The 20,662-nt window shown below is 44.3% G+C and overlaps 1 protein-coding gene across 2 annotated transcripts; it reads right to left on the bottom strand.

Annotated features, from left to right (window-relative positions):
• Positions 1-4,076: 4,076 nt before the first annotated feature.
• lmbr1l (limb development membrane protein 1-like) lies at positions 4,077-20,619 on the bottom strand. Of its 2 annotated transcripts, XM_010875129.3 has the most exons (13): positions 20,312-20,619; positions 13,858-13,942; positions 11,803-11,836; positions 11,365-11,504; positions 10,205-10,432; positions 10,044-10,112; positions 9,136-9,200; positions 8,670-8,742; positions 7,822-7,908; positions 7,521-7,675; positions 7,055-7,286; positions 6,299-6,460; positions 4,077-5,405 (listed from the first exon to the last, which is right to left on the bottom strand). In XM_010875129.3, exons 1-13 carry the CDS (start codon positions 20,372-20,374, stop codon positions 5,320-5,322), a joined length of 1,479 nt encoding a protein of 492 aa, XP_010873431.2. In that variant the 5' UTR covers positions 20,375-20,619; the 3' UTR covers positions 4,077-5,319. The 2 variants fall into 2 exon arrangements, with proteins under 2 accessions (XP_010873431.2, XP_019906931.2); XM_020051372.2 differs by lacking the exons at positions 11,803-11,836; positions 13,858-13,942; positions 20,312-20,619 and having other exon boundaries at positions 10,205-11,197; positions 11,365-11,446.
• Positions 20,620-20,662: the final 43 nt, after the last annotated feature.

Below are 20,662 nucleotides of genomic sequence, written 5' to 3'. Positions count from 1 at the left end.
ACACGTTTTCAGAACAACCCTGGCTTTGACTGTGCTTTCACAGGTTTGTCTGGTCTATACAACTGAATAGACACTCTGCACAATCCACTTCCTTAAACAGAGGTCGCTGGGCGGGGTTTGTGCATGCGTGTTTGTGTCGCGGGTCAAGGTCAAGGAAGGTCAAGGAATTGACACTGACACTTAGTGGCTCAAGCCGAACCACCACCCCTCAGTGTCCGTTGCCTCTGGCTGTTATCAGCGCCAGGAAGAGGCAGACCGGGGCCTTGTGGAGAGAGGGAGAGGGACCCGTGTGGCTGTCCTTCACCTTATAGAACGCACGGTATCATTTAAAAAAAAATTAGAATCTGTCGGGATTCTACGCAGTCAGAATGGACAATAGAGGGCCAGGGTGGAACTTCCTGGTCTGAAACAAACAGGTCAGAGGTCACCCATAGTGCACCTCTGATACAGTACCTGCTACTACACCATATTTAGATATCCTCCACAGCACGAATCCCACTTTCTGATGCATGACAACACAGCCGAAGGCTGCGTGGTTCCATGCTGACGACGGCGGACCGCCTGTGGGGCTTCCCATTTAAAGTGTTCTCATACAAGCTGTCCTTATACCGCTACCTATGGTTTCCCAGTCACAGTCTAAGCCTAGTCCTGCACTGAAAATCAATCTCAGCGGAAAGCCTCCACAGGGATGGGTTTTTTGTCCTGGACTAGGCATTATCTGTGACTGGGAGAATTCCCCCTAGTGTTCTACAAGCAAAGTTGTTCTTATGCCTAGAGTTTTACCCGTCTCCAAAGAGGGCTCGTTTGGCTTGACGTTTGGAACTTGAAGTCGACAACAGTCTCCCTGAGGAAAAGTTGCGTGCATAGAGAGACAGTCCAGCAACTACTTAAAAATGTATTTACTGTAATGTATGTCATTTTTTAATTCATGTTTTTGTTTGAGCTCAAACATGACATTTTTTTTTTTAGGTTAACGTCAGATAAAAGGTAGGGTTACGATTAGGGCATAGGGAACATGACTTCCTGGTTTTCCGCTACCCACACAGCTAAGGAATTTTTTTTGTCAGTGTGCGGAGGTGGCAGGGGGATTCATCTACTCCTGCTGGATTCACATCTGTGTTATGGACCTAAGAGATCAGCCTCCCTTCTGCCGCGTGTCCACGCAGTGCGCCGGCAGGGCGTGGGGCTCTCCGTCCCGCCATCACTGTGGCAAAGGGACAGTGTGACCGCTGTTATCAGGTGATTAGCAAGACGGTCTCGCCTTTTCCTGTGAGCGGCTCTGAATGTTGCCAGCCAGCGAACACGGGGAATGGAACCCAAAAGCACTTTGGCACACACTTCAAAAGGGACGGCTGTCGGGGGAAGGCTAATCTGTGTCTTTTTCCCGCTTCATTCTTGTGTTTTGACAATAAAGATAGCCTATCTCATCCCGTTGCCCTCCACGCTGTCTGTCTCCCAACTGCTACCTCCGATATGGACGCTGAACGGTGTCAGCCTTACGCTCTGGTTGCGACGGGTCTTTCCGTGCAGGGCCACGTACCACAGTATTCAGAACTCTTTATTTAGCTGCTGGGAGGTGCTGTCCCATCACACATTTAGCAGGAATCCCGGTTGTTGAGGTCTGAGTGGGTGGTTAAACAAATAGGAAAAATGTCTCTGATATGATAAGTGAACATTTAGGATCAGCATTGCAACCGCCAACCTATTTGGACTGAAAACCTAAGTCCTTCAGTAAAATATAACGCCAATTACTATTCACAATGTTTAATAAATAATAGTCATCATTGTATTTCACAATGTAAACATCCTCCATGAACCCACTATGAGTAGCACGAGGACACCATGAAGCAGCTTCTCTTGTTCAAAGGTCAGGAAGATGGTGTTCAATGGAAAGTATAGTTCAGTGCATTACTAACATACTTCCCGGACGGTTCCATCCAAATGTACGAGTGTAGCAACAGCCTGGGGGTGAGAAAGGTATACATTTCTCTCAGTTACTTCACTCCCCCTCCCCACTGCTACGATGTCCAGTTTGCGATCACGGCCTGGCCACGTCCCAGTAGCTAACCTCAGGGAGGATGAAGACATTCATCGTCCGTGGCAACCCGTCACACTACTCACTCAACTAGGTGTTCACTGGCACAAAGCCAGTTCACATCACCCTCTAGGAAGATCCTGGAAGGGGTCGGTACTCCACGATCAGGAACGCCGGGCCGCAATGACGCGTCGATACCCCGGGGCCAAGGAGTATGTGGAATGTCTAGAATTGAATACAGACTGTATACGATACACACTGAAGATGCCAGGCACATTCACTGTATTTGGACCCTGATCTCCTATTGGTTTTCCTAGATGCCAATCATAGCAGACTTTTTTGTGGCTGCTTTTTAAACCATCAAATCCTTATAATAAAATGCACCTCTTTTCAACACAGGAACTCAAAAAGCCAGTATGAAAGTGACAGTAAACTGCAACTCCACCTGGGTTGGGCCCAGTCGTACAGTCACTAAAATAACCATGTTAAGCGGAGAGGCTTCCAACAAGTGGATGCAGTTGTCTCACACACACACACACACACACACACACACACACACACACACACACACACACACACACACACACACACCTTGGTGGTGTGTTTCGACATCACACAGGGAAAGAACAAAGACTGATTGGTACAGTAAGTGGCATTCCGGGGACATTGAGATCTCCACTCCCTTTTAACAGAGGAAAAGACAACACTAAACAAAAGACAAATCAAATGGAACTCAATTAAAACCTCCAACAAAAGAAAAAAGAAAGGCAAACAAAAAATCAAGGAGAAAGGAGAAATTAATCAGACAGGAAAACCGGAATTTCATTTTCTGCCTTCAAAGAGGAAATGAATAATAGGCAAAGTAAAATGGATGGAAGAAAAAAAAGGAATGGGCGGTTTTCTGTGGAGAGAGAGAGAAAGAGAGTGTCGCCTTTCCTCCTGATTTGTTATTTTTTTATCTAGCGGTGGCATCCGAGTGAGGGAAGTGTGGGCAAGGGTTGTAGCGGCGTCAGGGACGGCCGTCGATGACAGAAAGTCAAAATACAGCTTTCTTCTGGGCCTGATTAAAGCAAGACAACAAAGGGTGGAGGGAGAGGACAGACATGCAGACTCACAAGACCGACACGCTCCCCCAGGATGGACTGACACGCACCGGACACATGTATCATGCTATCCCTGTGGGGACATTATTCCCCTTTACATGACCCAAAATACAACACACGTCGTAATGTCTACAGGCCCAAAACTGAAAAGAACATGTATCACACAGACCGTGGAAATTTCCCCACAATGTCAAACTTTCCTTGGGTTATCATCATTGCGGCGCTTGTAGCGCTTCAGATGTGCGCACACACACACACACACACACACACACACACACACACACACAAAGATAAAACAGAAAACATTTATACATTTGCCCTTTATCTCTTGTACATAAAAAAAGATCAATTTAAAAAAAATCGAAACATTTAACACTAACAGTAAACCATAACAACAGAATTGCAGAGCATGAATAAAATCTTCTTTATATCTATTTCCGTGGTCACATTCTCCATGTTAACGTTTTTTTTTTTACAAAGCTAGAGAAATCGTATGGCCATCAAATCATCTTCCAGTGCTTTTATGGAATAGGTAAAAGACATGATTGATGTTCTGCAATCCCTCACAGTAAAAATGCTCTTTATCGACTCCTAAAACCGAACTACATTATCAACTCTCATAGTTAACCAGCCAACTCAAATGTGGTTGACTAGATATGACCCTGAATGACAAGTTGCCAGGACGGCGCACACAGATCTGAGGCCAAGCTAACTGGGTATACTTTACTAGGTCCGCTGACCATTGACCAAGCAGAGTCCTGGGTATATTCAGCAGGCTCCAGATAAATGTGGTGTATTTGGGAAACCCTGCCCCCTGCTGGTGACAGATGGAACATAACAAGCAGATTTTATGGTTAGCTGAGAGACAAATGACAAAACATATCATGCTGATACAGCAAAGTAGCACCCTGACATTGAAACACTAAAACAAAGCTAGAAACGACTAATTGGTTTACTGTGATAAAACTCATGACGAAAACAATTACATATTGGAATTGATAGTGGACAGTAAACAGTATTGCACTTTGTTCATATTTAAAAACTCTGAAATGGACATAATGTTTAAATAATTCACAGCATGCTTAGTCTAAGGCAAGACACCAACATTTAGTGTCAGTTTGCATTTAGTTAACATCTGCTTAAGGCGGTAGTGACCCCCCCATAATTTATTTTATTTTTTAATCTAAACAGAAATGCCATTACACAAAATAATTTGTGTTCAGGTTCCATAAATTGTTCACTAATTCCAAATGAATAATTTAAAACAAGCCCAGGCACATGATCATAAGGCCACGGATGGAAGAAAACTGCCAAAAAAACAATTGGACTTTGTTCTTGTAAAAACCTAAAACATAACCTAGTGAACAAAACCCGGTCCTATTCCCTTCTGTACGTGGAAGGTCAAGGTCAATAAAACGAGTAATCCCTCTTCCCCAGTTTAAAAAACATCCTTGACATTAACAAACAACCCCATTTGACAGACAGGGCATCTTAAAAGACATGGAAGTGGGATTCACAGGACAAAAATAGTGGTCTACCGTGAGTGAGAGAGGAAGGTGTAGGGATTAGGGAGGCAACAGCCAGAGACCGTTCAACCCCCAGGTCAGGAAAAGGAAATGTTGTCACAGTCAGTTACAACATAATGTTCCAAAATAGCTTAGTGGACTTACACGTGCGCGCGCGCGCGCGCGCGCGTGTGCGCAAGCACAAAGTCAGTCCCACCTCGACACCTCAAGCTTACTTTGGCTTTCCCATAAGGCATTGAGACATCCAGGATGTGCGGTATAAATGTTGCCAGGTCAACAAAAAACCCTCATACCAATGATATCCCTTTTTCACTTGCAAAACCGTTCCTGAACCTTTGAATCTTCCATCATCACTTCTGGCTCAGATTACTGCTCACAGGGACTCCCAACATATCCCCAAAACCACAGTCAAACAACTAGGCAGTGTATGTAGGCTCCCCAGGTCAACTTGTATTGACAGGAAATTGGTCAATGAGAAGCGCTCCCCTCTGTCATTCCCCAAGCTGCACTTCGAATCCTACACTCCAGTGTCCATTCTGTCGAACCAGACACAGATAGGCTGGAGGTGCCTTTGGTCCAGTGGGAATGCTCTCCAGGACACTTAGGGCCCGGTCAGGGGATAGAGATGACAGCAGATTGGTCCAGGAGATGCGGGTCACTGGATCTTTGACAGGCCATTGGCCAGTAGAAGCTTGAGAGGGACGGCAGTGCGGGACACGGTCAGAGGAAGCTTGTGAAGACCTGCAGTGGCATAATTTGCAGACAACACTTAACGTTAAAAGGGCACACGAGTTACACCCCACCACAAAGACCAGAGCAAAAGAGAAAGACCGTGCGAAGGCTGGAGGGGGGAAGGACGCAGACGAGCAGAGTCAAGGAGAAGGGGTTTGTGTGTGAAGCACAAAAAGGAGGAGAAAGTTTGAAAAGCAAAAAAAAAAAGCAAAAAAAAAAATCACATAAGCGAACAAGTGCAAGTTGGAAATACGCGCGACAGGAGAGATGCTATCGGCTCAATGAGGAAGGGGGTGTGTGTGTGTGTGTCCATGACTGTTTGTGTTGGGTGGAGGGGTAAAGGGTGTGGATTATGTTACTCCGGAGAGTGTGTGTGTGGAGGGGGAGGGGGTCCCAGCGGTAAGACCCACGGACCCCAGGGGACTCCTACTCCCCCCTGTCCCCTTTCCTGAGAGAATTGTATAGGCCTTTCTATCTGAGGAAAAGAGACCAGCCCACAGGGAAACACAGCCAGACGCAGAGATGGAAACACCTTATTAGCCAGGCTTACAGTACACCCATTCTGAAAACATTACAAATTAACCCTAAACCTTCTTCATTCAGAGTACCCCACCTCCACACACACACACACACACACACACACACACACACACACACACACACACACACACACACACACACACACACACACACACACACACACACACACACACACACACACACACACACACACACACACACACACACACACACACACACACACACACACACACACACACACACACACACACACACACACACCCCCCCCCCCCACCCCCCCCTTCAGGAACTGTATATATTATGCAAAATAAAATTTCCATTTATAACAACAACAAAAAAAACAGGCGGTTCCAGAGACGTACCGAAGGCGCGCATGAGTTCTCTCTGGACGGCCCAAGTCAGTGTGTTGATGAGGCAGGCAGAGGTGAGCCCGGCAAACATCAGGTTATACAGAAACACTATGTGGAAGTTCCCCAGCCAGTTATACCTCCCAAAGTCCCCCAGCAGGTCAAACCTAGTGATCCCTGAATGACAGACAGAACACATGGCGATGTTTGACATTAGAGAGACGTGACCGCCTGGAAAACCTCCCAGCTGAAGTACCTGAAAACTAAGATGTGTTTTTGCGTTTGTATTTTTTGGAGCAGTAGAACGGCACTGCCAAAGACACCATGTTCACTGATCGACTCCGTGGTGAAGACTTATCTGGGAGAGAATGTTTTCTAGCTTGGAAATCCCCATTGAACACATCCGCCATTTTAAATGTAGTCAAATGTACTCAACCTCCAACTTAAATGGCTGATCCGTCCTAGTGACCCGGTTGGTCATGTGATCACATCTCCAACTGGGTCAGCAGGAATGATCAGCCACTGAATCATATTGTTATAGACTACTTTAACGAGGAGACCGAAGATAGAATGTCACCGGTACAAAGGTAAGAACTCCTCACCTCCAATGGATTAACAGTATACATACGCCCCCTGGTGGTGGAAAGTGATATGACAACCAGAGGCTCTCCACATGACACAAGCAGACAAACCCTTCTTGTTCAACCGAATGAGACGGAAACGCGTCACACCGGTGCATGGGGCAACCAGGGGGCAAGCGGACACTCTTACCCAGAGTTCTGGAGAAGACCGGCAGGGCTGAGCTGAGGACCAGAAGGGACACACAGTTCCCAATGATCTGTGTGAGGTTGGTGTCTTGCGTCCGAGGCAGCAGAGAGCAGAAGAGAGGAGAGCTGTAGAAGCCCACCACAGACGACACCATCAGGTAGAGAATGAGGACCACCTGCACCGCTGCCCCCAGAGACCCCAGCATGGAGAAGGAGGCCGTCCCGAAGCGTGGGTCCTAGGGGAAACACCAGGTCAGGGTCTCTTCCTGTACGTCAGAACGGCTCTGCAGGAGCGCTATTCCAGAGGCCATACGCACCTCATTTAATATGAATTAATATGATCCGCACAGAGCAAATGAACTCCACTGGACACCGAGGACGCTAAGGTCAACAGATGTGAGAGGGGCTGGCCCTCGGAAAGCATCTGCCCGCTCTAGCGGCCTCTTATTCAGCCTTAGTATAGTCCTCACCCCCATTCCTCTGGGCATGGCCGTCTCGTCGAAGAGGAGCTCCAGGACGTGGAAACACACCATCAACACACACACCACAGTCAGAGCGAGGAGCAGGATCATGACCAGTGGGTAGAACAGGTTCCGTTGCCAGGGTGACGCTCTCCTGCGCATCTCTGTTGGTGAGCGAGCGAGAGGGAGCAACTTTTAATAGTCTATCAATGAATTGGCTCTAATGCTAGAGTCACAGGGAGTCCTTTACGTGTCAGGACTAAGGCTTGGGGAGATTGTTCCAGTATGCCAGACAACTCCATGGTCTTACCGAGGGCAATGCGCTTGGCCTGGACACTGAGGAACTGCATTCTCAACGGCTCCACGTTCACACTGATCCAACAGGATGTGCTGCCTCCTAGCAGAAGACAAAGCGTGGTCATCACACACACACACACACATCTTACATTTGGATTTCACCTGGAACCTAAGGCAACCTGATTCAATCAATTGGGAACATAACCATCTGATCACGGGTGATTTAATGGAGAAGAGACATGAGGGGTGGGGCATTTGGCCAAATGTTCTAAAGCACAAGGAAATGGTGAAATATTAGCAATATACCATGAGCTCTTGAGATGCCCTTTTGTTATTATCAACCAGTTCAGAACAATTAAAACAGTCAAAGTTAAGAAATTTCACACCTGCGTTATAAAATGTACTACCCAAGCTTTCAGTCGATCAACATTCAGGATTCAAACCAACACTTCATATTGGCATTTTTTTCAGGTCCAGAATGGCCAAAATTAGGCCAGAAAAGAAAGTTGTAGAAAATTATGAAAATTGCATCTGAAAGCCGTCCTTTATGAAATTGCTTAGTGGCTGCAGGACAGACTATATGTTGTTAATAATTGAATCCAGCTCAAGGTTACATTTCGATCCCCAATGGGAATTAATCAGGGTTGCTAATTTGGGACTGTTGGTTAGGTTGAACAGCTCTAAAAGGTGAAGCTGCAGGACAGGAATAGATCCTGCGTCGCATTGAATTACTCAGTTCTCAAGTGTACGTTTAATATAGCTTCTTTCATGGCAATTTTGCTTTTTTTTTTTCAATGCATGGAAAACCGTGAAAGTTTTTGGGGAATCTCTTCTTAAGAGCACAGTACGTTCACCACTCACTGTTGATTTTCCTGGAAAGCGAAGCCTCCTCAAACGCAGCACAGTTCATGTCCACCTCTACGTTCTCCAACATCTGGGGACACACAGGGTCCATGTCAATGTACTATTATACTGTTACCAAGGAAACACTGATACTGTCAATCAGAAACACACACCAGTCAACATCCCTCCAGTCCACCATGCAATAACTTCTAAACAGCGATGGTGTGGTCTCTGGAAATTGTGTAATAAATTGTAATGGCTACATATCCCGATCATTGGAGATGTGGGATTACACACAATCACACTTCATAAAGCCTGTATAAAAAAATTATAATAATAACAACTGGGTGGTATTTTGTAAAAATGTCTTGAAACTACATGATGAACAGAGAGGAGTCCTTCCTCCCCCGCCTTCCAGTGGCTTAGCGCAGATTACCCCCTTTACGTTGGGGCCTTCAGATGGAGGTAGAAGACTGTCACTCACCCGTGGTTTAACCAGCAGCCTCCCGGTGACACTGAACATACGTGACAGCCCCAAAGGAGTGCAGACTGCAAGGAGACAGGAGGAGGTGTGGTCATGGAATTTCCCATAGATAACACAGACACCCTCATTTACAAAGTATAGCGGAGTTATTTAATACGTTTTAACATGCAGCAAGGAATCTCACCCGAATGACCTGATCCCTCTGGCTTATATAGAACCTATCATTGTAATCTTAACCTATGCAGGTTCAGATAATTACCACACCATTGTTTAACATCCTGAGGCCCAAGTACGGGCTTTAGACAACGAGGCACCGAATCCTGCCAGACAGGGCAAGTGGTACACCACAGGGGGCACAGGAGCTAACACATGGTCAGGATGAATATCTTTTGGGTATAAAGTGGGGAGCAGGTACAGGAAGGGAGTCACAGAGTTACATGACAATGGGGACAGTGGAAATAATGGACCTCTAACACCTTGGCCTGATTGTCACATTATTCAAGAGAGGCCTCTGTGCTAGAAATATAACATATGGAAAGGATTCTAATTGAAAGGCTAGATAAGTACAATGTCAAGCACCATGCATACACATACTTGTCTGGGCTGGACACAAGTCATACCTAAGGCTACTACGAAGCGTTGGTTCCTGGCTTCGTTTTACTCCCCAACCACCAAAAACCACAAACCCCGCAAAAAATAAATAAAAATATATAATAATAATAATAATAATAATAAATATATATATTTTCGAGGAACCTCTCGGAGGGATTCTCTGAAGAAAGTTTTAAAGGGTTCATTAAACATTTTTAAGTGGACCGTGGGGTTTCTTCCACAATACCAAACCGAACCCAGAGATAATCCTCCAGAAGTGTTCAGGGGCAGAGTGAGCAGAGTTCTGATGTACTTACGTAAGAGCAGAAGCACCCCACACAGAGAAATACAGGAGTAGAGGTACGGCAGGTAGCACTCCCACAGGTCTGAGACAGAACACACAACGGTTATCAAAAATGAGAAGACAGACATCTTCCAACAGGGCGGTACGGGGGGGGGGGGGGGGGGGTGAACGAACCGTAGAGGGTCTCTCTGGCGCTGCAACGGTGAAGCAGGGCCACGAACACCCACACCATGCCCAGAACCAGCAGGCTGAGCAGAAGCAGCACCACGGCCGTCTCGTACACCCGCGCCGTCACCCCCTTCCTGCAGCCCACGAAGCCCTCCGACTCGGTGAAGAAGTAGGCAAAGGGCATGAGGACCACCAGGGACAGGTTGGACAAGAGGAAGACCAGGTTCCACAAGCCTGGTGGAGAAATGTTCCTCAGACTGTTTATTTGGAAAACACGGTCGCATGCTGATATTTGAATAAATTACACAAATATACTGAGGACAAAACGCATAAAAAAAAAAAACGACAACACAAAATGCGAAACAGCCAGGTCAAGCTGTAACACAGTCAGCCACAGGGAGGCGCAGTTTCTCTGGAGTACTTAGCAGTAGAAGTAGTTTATTCACCTTGGTCTGGTAATATCCCTACACCAAAACCTGCCAGGGGTACGGGCATGCTTTTCATACTCTTAATTCCCTACACGCCAGTGTGACCAGTTACACAGTACTGTGGATGTTAGGGACCTGGAGGGCCTCGATTTGAAATGCTACCAGTCAAATTCCTCTTCAACTTTGTTTAAATGTGTTTTTTTCCCTCTCTTTTTTGGAAAATGAATTACACTCAAAACACGAGTGTATGGAGGCGGAGAGTGTCTGTAACCATAACTCATCAAATAAAAACACGAGTGTACAAAAAGAACAATTACACTTAATGGATAGTGAAAAGGCACCCAGAGGAAGGCCTGACACCCAGTGAATAGTCAAATCAAAAAGGCGTCAAATCAAACTCTAGTGCATAGGTGTTTGTCCATGAATAAGTTATGGAATAACAGAGGAGTTTTTGGAGAAATACATCCTTTTATCCATGTAAATAGGCTACAAAAACGGTGCGTCTTTCCGGATCTCTCCACAGGGTTGTGGGGCTGACGAGTTGATTGCAATGCCAGTGCATAGGTCCAGTCTATTGGTTTAAACACATGCGTTGTTTGTCTATAAGTGACATGAATAAGGTATCGGGGGGAAAAAAAATGTGGGGGACAAATACAACTTAGTAGTTTTCCTTAGTGAATACAATATTATCATGTGCATCATAAACATGATATCACGGTTTTCGTCTCGGAGCAGTACCGTGGATGAGAGAGCCGTTGAGCCACTCCATGTAGTAGCTGTGTGGGAAGGTGAGCAGGACCTCGTTGGACAGGATGGAGAGGGGCAGCAGTAAGACAGCACACACCGCCACAGACAGAGTGAAGGTACACAGCCACAGTCTGGAGGGAGAGACCAGGGTCAACCAGGGAGAGTATTACTCATGACTTCTGTTTCTATGCATCGCTGCCTCCCCAAAAACACATTTGGACAACACAGTATTGAATAGTGTGTGTGGTACGGTGCTCCGTGAGTGGAGAGAACGCCAGCGCGTACGGGCAAAGGGCATGGCAGAAGAGGCCTTGTGTGGTCACGCTGACTCATGCGTTCTGGTCACCATGACACCCACATCACAGGCAGACAGAGAGACAGGGTGCAGACTGCCACTAGGTCATTAAATCATTTAGCTTCTTTACTCACGCAATTTTATTGACCGTCGCATCTTCAATGTCATCTAGGAAAGAGAGGGAACAAATAAAACGATGAGTGCTTTGCAGCAATACCAATATGCAAATGAGGCAAGCTAGTATTGACTCAAGGAATGCAAGCTTCTTGAAGACTTTGAGACCCCAAAAACTCAGTCGTAGCCATGGACTGGGTAATAAAACAGATTTAATCTCCAACCAGTTGATAAACAATATCTTAAAGACAACACCATTCATTTGAGCTACGAGGCCCAAATGTTTTGCTGGTGTGGTTGACTGCAGGCTGTGGACATTTACTGGGGGGAAAAACAACAACACTGTGCTTCTGATGCAGAGCAGGTTTAAATGTCGGTCTTTCCGAAACCCTATAAACCCGCTGGTTGTCTGGGCTGGCCTCCAAACAAACCAAACCTTCGCACAGTCCCTGCGATGAAGAAACAGGCCCGACTTGTTATGTGGGAACAGAGGTGCCACAGCCACTTTCAATAACCAGGACATATTGGGGCGGTGACATTAGGTACATAACCAATTCAATTTGCAGAGCAGTACGTTAAGGCCTCGCGTTCATCAGGATGAACTACTTTGGCGTTGCCGTAGGTACATTTAACACGAACGACATTCGTATTCAGTTAACACAGTCTACTATTCAGTGTTTGGCATGAATTGACATTCAAGGAAAATTAAAGTGAATATTTCTCTCTGTTAATCAGAAGATTCTGCAAGCGCATCTTTGCATAAGGTGGATGGTTGGTTGGCTTCAATGTTATGGACCGTTCTACTCCCTGTTGATAGCGTTGGCATTAGACCAGAGGTGCTAATCCTGTGTTTAGTATACATGCGCCTCAGAGAGTTCAGAGACAGCTCAGAGGAAGTTTCTCTACACTCCCAAGCAGGATGTCTCCCTGTCACAACTTGTACCAGACTGACTTGAGACTGCTCCCCTCTGTGTTTTATGGAGAACTTTGCTTTAAAACGGCTGTCACATCCCCAATCTGTACATTCTATTTGAATAATCAAATAGCCGTATACAGTAAGTCACGTAATATTGAACAGGAGGACTACCGTAAATTGACAGCAACTGGAAAATGACATTAGTTTTAACATTTGTTATACTGCAGCGTAGGGCAGGTAGTCCAACAATGACTGACTCCTTCAACACTTAGTATCAGATGAGTCACAAGCGGTGCTGTAGTCCATGTCACCGCCTCGCCGCATTGTCGCAGCCTGGCGTAGGAATCTAGTGCTCGGCGGTCCCAAAGAGGGCAATGTAGACTACTGTAGTTCGGGCACCTGCCAGCGCAGCTTAAGCTGTGGGCCAGAGACTGCGTTCTCCTCCGGCACACGTGTCCGTGTGAGTACTTCCAGGTTGAGGGAGCAGCGTGATGAGACGCAGAACGCTGTAATGTCAGTCTTCGTAGGGTCAGAATGTGTCCCAAATGGCGTCCTATTCCGTACAAGACCAGGCCTAAAAACAGTGCTCTACATGGGGACTAAAGTTTCATTTGGCCTGCAGAAGTGAGTCAGTCGGGTCATAGCACAAGGGCCTCCGGCAGAGAGGTGGAGGGTTGTTCGGAGAGAGATACAGCAGAACAGGGTCTGCCTGTGCTGATCTCCGACATTCCTAACACCCCTCAATGGGGCCTGGCGTGTTCCCGTTCTGGGTCTGGAGTTGGCTGCACCTCATACAGAGGTGGGTCATACAAAAAAAGGCATGGAAAGGAGAATTTTTGAAAGTCAAGACATAAACATGAATGAAAAAGAACATGTTGAGTGAAAGCATTATAAATAGGCCTAATGTGGCCTATAAACCCCAATAACCTAATTAATAAAAAAAACAACGATAAAGGTATCCGAAAATAATGTTTCTACAATGTACCAAGAGGCATTGTCTGCAAATTTTTTGAAATAAAACCCAGTGAAAGAACATTCCAAGAAAATGACGTCATTTGGGTGGTGTTTAACAGCCACTTCTGCTTTTGGTTAGGTTGAATGGTAACAGAGGAGCCTGACATTCATACAAGAAAACGCTGTTTTAGAAGTCTATACTCACCAGTGACATAGTCAGCATTCTTCTTGAAGTGAGTCAGGATGAGGTAGGACAGTATGTAAAGACAGGTGAAGAGGAGGACACAGATCTGAGGAGAGAGAGAGAGAAGTCCCAGACTCAAAGATTGGTACCATAAAAAGGCCAACTGTCTTTCTGACGTAATACTCCAACAAGACTCAGACTGGCACAGTTGTAGAACTAAACATCTTGTCACGGTGGTTGGATTTAGACTCACCCAGTCACAAAATGTTTGGCCTGAGTAAACAAACTACGATGTTCTAATCCCAACTCATCAAATCCCAATGCACAAAATAACACTGCGGAATGGATTTTGGGAAGAAAAGTGGACAATTCTGAAACGATCTCTACAATATAAACACTTCACAAGGATAGTGACAGACACATGCAGGACGAGGCCATAAGAGGAGACAGATTAGTCTGCAGATTAAGTCTAACAGTTTAGCCACAAGAGAGAGCGAGAGTCTGGATGAGAGTGGGGGACAGGGATTAAAACAGAATTAAGGGGGAAAAGTGTGCAACTAGACTGGCTTAAAGACGAGAAAGGGTTAAAATACAGTCAGCTTGCTTCAATTAATCAAGGCATATCATGCTTTGTATGCGAGCTGATTCCGTGACCGACTTCACATTAATCCTATTTTAATCTGGTAATCAAATAGCTGACAGCTGGCCTGATTGTCTGCTGACCTGGTTGTCTGGGTAAACATTCAAACCAGACCAGGCCAAGCGCAGTTCTACTAAGCTGTACTACTTTCCAGGGGAAAAAAAAGTTTTTTGGCTGCAGCAATAGATATGGTAAATCTCCCATACCACAGTAAATGCATGAGAGGAAAATATTACTAATCTCAATACTCCCTAGCAAAATCAGGCTATTATTTGTGTGTCTTATTCACACTATGTTGAGGGAATATAAAAATCGCAATATCATCAAGTCCAAAATTGTAATTGGATGGTGCGAACGCCAAGGTGGCTGATTTAACTGGATTGTGTTAACTGGGTCAGCAGGGCGATTTAACTCCTGTGCCCATAGCAGTAAGCTTCTACAGGAAATTCAGAACCAAAGCCCAAACTCTTCCGTTGTGACATGTCTGTGTTCAGTCTTGGAAACCGTGATCGGAAACACAAAGTGAGACTTACCGTGGACGTCTGTAATAATATTTTTATGCAAGCCTTTCCTTTCTTAGCACTGTCCCTTCCATACTCTTGTTTGAGCCAGTTCAAAAGCTGTGCTTAAAATCTTTATTTAACAAAAGGGACATTTCAGAATGTCTGTCAACCGGCTATGGGAAGAATTTGATCTATAAAGAGTGCCTGGGATTGTGTGATATACTGTCTGAGGGGCACCCTGATCAGCGGGTGGAGGAGGTTTTAATGTCGGTTCTTTCAGTCCACTGCGGACGATAATGGAGGTGAAAACACAGAAAGACATCCTCCCCAGGCCCCCCCCAGTTCAGAGAAAAAGAGACTAGAGATGAGTGTGGCAGGATACAAAACTTCACCCTGAGGTGAGAATGACCCCAAAGAACAATAGATGTGAAAGATCCTGAGACAGGAAGGAATGAGACAAAATGGTTACAACAGCCTGGAAAAATTAGGTTTCCTGTTAACGGAATAATGCTTATCCAAGCAAATCGTGTCCTCATGAACTGAATGATGGTACCTTTGACAATACGCGATCCAGATCCATTGACATGACAGCATTCCATGTCACTGGAATTTGCCATTTATTTTAGACCTATCTTTACATAATAAACGGGTACAGAAACTTAAGTCAGGTTTCTGGGACATCATCTCACTGCAGTACATTGACATTGTGTTCTGTTCTTCTCTGTAGAACAACAACGTCTTGCATGGGACCAACCCCTCCACATCAAAGGCCAGAGCAGGGCTGGGCAAACAAGGGCACGCGGGCCGAATCCAGTAACAAAAGTTTTGAGGGCAAGTAAAACAACTCATTAGCCTATTCTTATCCACCTGAAGTTGAATTTAAATTATTTAGACTTTACAATGGACCTACTGTATTAATGTTTTAATTACTGCCCTTTTCTGGCCTGCAAATAATTCGCAAATAATTAACAAATTACAAAACAAATGTGGCCCTCCATTGAATGTCAAAATCCTGATGTGGCCCCGAGCCAAAATGTTTGCCCACCCTTGGCCGAGAGTTTAGATAAACAAGACATGGTCAAACGCATATTTAAGAAAGGAAGATGAGGCATATGGTACAGTATCAAAAGGTGTCAACCTAGCCGGCAGCGTCTGAACTTAAGCTGCCCCAATTGATCAGCATTAACATTAGCCGGGAAATTGTCAAGGGAATCTGGCAACGAGCCTGTTGTCAACACAGGGCCAGCATGACTGGGCCAGCATGACTGGGCCAGCATGACCGAACCAACGGTCAGACACCGTAGGTGATCAACAAGTTAACTAGTTATTCAGACCTTTTGCCATGAAACTTAAAACTGAGCTCAGTTGCACACTGTGTCCTTGGGTCAACCTTGAGATGTCTCTAGAATTGAACCCGAGTCTGATTGTGTCAAATTCAATGCTTCCATTGAAGGTGCCACACATCACAGTGCATTTTATCTTTTAAATAAAGCCATCAGGTCCAAAGAACACTTTGTAGACCCCAGTTCAATCTGTGCCAGTGCACAGATCAGGGGCAGCAAATACCAAATGCTTAGCATAAATGGTGTCATCATTGTTAAAGGGAATATGTTAAGAACCACCAAGGCTCATTCTAGAGCTGGTTGAATGGCCAAACTAACTAACAGAGCTTCAGAGTTTCACTGCAGAGATGGGAGAACTTTCCAGAAGGACAACCATCTCTTTAGCACTCCATCAATCAGGTCTTAATGGTGGAGTGGTTAGACAGAAGCCACTCCTGAGTAAAAAGCATATGACACGATGCCTGAAAGATTGTTCCCAGGGAATAAGATTCTCTGGTCTAAAGAGACCAAAATGTAACTACTAGGCCTGAATGTACAGCATCTCACAAAAGTGAGTACACCCCTCACATTTTTGTAAATGTTTGTGTATACCTTTTCACGTGACAACACTGAAGAAATGACACTTTGCTACAATGTAAAGTAGTGAGGGTACAGCTTGTATAACAGTGTAAATTTGTTGTCCCCTCAAAATAACTCAACACAGCCATTAATGTCCTTGGAGGGGTGTACTCACTTTGAGATACTGTAACTACTAGGCCTGAATGACAAGAACTGCATTCGAAATGTTGCCAATAGAATAATTAGGAAAATGATTGCTTACATGTTGGAGGAGTAGGCCTGTCCAAGATATCATATTTTATGTCTGAACAAGGGTTTTAAAAGGCACCTTTTTGAATGTGTCCTTGCCCTGCACAATCTGCATGCAGCAGAAAAGTGCATGCCTTCTGAGAGTCACAAATGCATAGGCTAAATAAAGGCAATGTAATAGCAACTTGAGGTTTGGGAACAATTTCGAGGATCTACTGTATTAACATTAAGAAAAATAGTAATTTTTTCTTAATGTTAATAAAAGTAGTAAATAATGAAAAAAAATATTTAAAAAAAGTAGTAAATAATGGGAAAAAATTACCTCTACCACCTAATGAGCAGGCACGTCAAGCGAATTAACTATAAAACTAAAATAATTACTGGTAACAGCTGAAATTGTTAGCGGTCACTAATAAGTAATAGTTGCTTACTATTGACTAGTAACTAATGAATACACATACATTTTAAATTATGCCTAGTCAGGTCAAAGTAATGTTAAAACAGGTCACAATAAAAACCTTTTGTTTAAAACAGAGAACTACTAAGTGTTGTGCACACACCCACTGATCATAACACTGAAACATAAACAGATTTTAAAAGGATCCCGTGTCAGGTTAAACTGGTCAATAAACCTGCGAAAATATGTTTACTCCGCAAACAGATCTGTGGCATTCAATGTCCTGCTATAAATGATAGAGGCACTCAGCTAGAAGGTTTAAAGGGGTTAGCCCATTCCATTCAAAACTAAAAAGGACATATTACACCCAGCCCAAGTCCACTCTCAAGTCTTCACACTTTCAAAAGTCAAATATGTAGGAATTAATACACACACGAGTGGCAGCTTAACCAATGTTGCTTAAAACCAGCCTCAATGAGGAACTCTTAAGAACGTACTTGGAAAGCCGGGTGAGTCAACAGATTTTGGTGTTGGCCAACGTCATTTCGTATTCACGGTATGTAATGTTGTAAAAATGCATGTAATTAGATTAGACTACACTGTGGTCACGTTATCTATTTGGCCAAGTGAACAGGGCCTGCTCTGCTGTAGCTAACTGCTGTCCTTTGCCGGGTTAAGGTTCGTTTTTTTTTGCCCTGTTGTAGCAACACTAACCAGGTCTGAAGTTCAGCTACAGCTGTTGTGCCATCCTTCCATCCTGTGTGGCATTCAGCGTGGCCAAAAAGACACTTCAACTAGCATACCACTGACGACCTTTTTTCCCTACACTGTAAAAGACAATTCTGAAAAGCTTGCCCTCAACCCTTGTATACAGTCAAAGCATGTACATATTATTATACTGTCTGAAGGGAATCTATTCAAGAAAAATGTAATCCATGCTGACCATGTAACCATCTGTATCTGCCGTGTGTCTAAGTTGAGTTTTATGTTTACTATGTACATGGCTATCTACACACCCGGTTTCAAAAAAGTTGGGACACTGTACAATATTTTATTCAGAATACAACACAGATGACATGTCAAATGTTTAAAGTGAGAAAACGTATCACTTTAAGGGAAAAATAAGTTGATTTTAAATTTCATGGCATAAACACATCTCAAAAAAGTTGGGACAAGGCCATGTTTACCACTGTGTGGCATCTCCTCTTGTTTTTATAACAGACTGCAAACGTCTGGGGACTGAGGTGACAAGATGCTCAAGTTTATGAATAGGAATGTCCCAAATACAGGCTTCTAGTTGCTCAACTGTCTTAGGTCTTTGTCGCACCTTCCTCTATATGATACGCAAAATGTTTTCTATGGGTGAAAGATCTGGGCTGCAGGCTGGCCATTTCAGTCCCGGATCCTTCTTCTATGCAGCCATGACATTGTAATTGATGCAGTATGTGGTCTGGCATTGTCATGTTGGAAAATGCAAGGTCTTCCCTGAAAGAGACGACGTCTGGATGGGAGCATATGTTGTTCTAGAACTTGGATATAATGGTCAGCATTGATGGTGCCTTTCCAGATGTGTAGGCTGCCCATGCCACACGCACTCATGCAACCCCATACCATCAGAGATGCAGGCTTCTGAACTGAGTGCTGATAACTTGGGTTGTCCATGTTCTCTTTGGTCCGGGTGACATGGCGTCCCAGTTATCCAAAATGAACTTCAAATTTTGATTTGTCTGACCACAGAACACACTTCCACTTTGCCACAGTCCATTTTAAATTATCCTTGGCCCAGAGAAAACGCCTGCGCTTCTGGATCCTGTTTAGATACGGCTTCTTTTTTAACCTATAGTTTTCCGGGCTTGACCCTTACGCACAGAGATTGTTCCAGATTCTCTGAATCTTTGGATGATATTATGCACTGTAGATGATGAGGACTTCAAACTCTTTGCAATTTTTCTCTGAGAAACTCCTTTCTGATATTGCTCCACTATTTTTCACCACAGCATTGGGGGAATTGGTGATCCTCTGCCCATCTTGACTTCTGAGAGGCTCTTTTTATACCCAATCATGCTGCCAATTGACATAAGTTTTTTCTGTACATTTAACTTTTCCAGCCTCTTATTGCTACCTTTCCCAACTTTTTTGGAATGTGTAGCTCTCATTAAATCCAAAATGAGCCAATATTTGGCATGACATTACAAAATGTCTCACTTTCAACATTCGTTATTTATTCTATATTCTATTGTGAATTAAATATAAGTTTGAGATTTGTAAATTATTCCATTCATTTTTTACTCACAATTTGTACAGTGTCCCAACTTTTTTGGAATCGGGTTTGTACATCCTATCAAAGATCCCACGTCTGCAGTTACTTCTGGAGAAATTACGTACATGAACTGACCACGAAAGGCACACATTGACTGTTGGTCTTTAGAAAGGGTATGCCTTCAATTCAATTGGCTTTATTGGCATGGGAAACATTTGTTTTACATTGCCAATGCAAATGCAAATTAAATACAGCAACAACAAAAAAAGATTAAAGATAAGACATACGATTTTTTTTTTACATAAACAAGTTTTAAAGGAATAAAACTTCTCGGTCTCTGATGTTATAAGTCGATACGGTATTTGGCCAACTACGGCCACACGCACGCGCAAACACACATGTACACACTACCTCTGAAGAGTCATCATTATTCAATAAGCCTCCACGGATAAACAATTATTGTGTATCTAGTTGTGCTGTTTATATAAAAGAAATAGCGTTAGCTAGCTACAGTACTGTACTTACAAAAGTCTCTCGCACCCTGTCGTGGAATAGTTGCTCTCTAACCGACACGTCGTCTACTTCCATCCTACGAAACCATAACGCTGGGGTTAGAAGACGATAAAACCTGATTAAACACGCTGGGATGGGATGTAGGGATTACAAAACAGCAATGCATGCCTCTCCAGTTAGAACGGTGAACCAAGCTAACTACATTTGTCCTAAACTGACCACAGACAGAGATATAGTGATCTTCAAATCCGTTTAAACTCCGCTAGCTAACAAACAACTGCAACAGTCCCCTATAGAGCTTTAAAAAAGGGGGCGTGTGGGAGTGGATAAAGGGGCGGGCGATCCAGGAGCTTGGGGGTGGCG

The sequence above is a fragment of the Esox lucius genome, chromosome 12 (assembly GCF_011004845.1).
Source record: "Esox lucius isolate fEsoLuc1 chromosome 12, fEsoLuc1.pri, whole genome shotgun sequence".
NCBI classification, from domain to species: Eukaryota; Metazoa; Chordata; class Actinopteri; order Esociformes; family Esocidae; genus Esox; species Esox lucius.
This window is presented reverse-complemented; position numbering and strand designations above follow the sequence as displayed.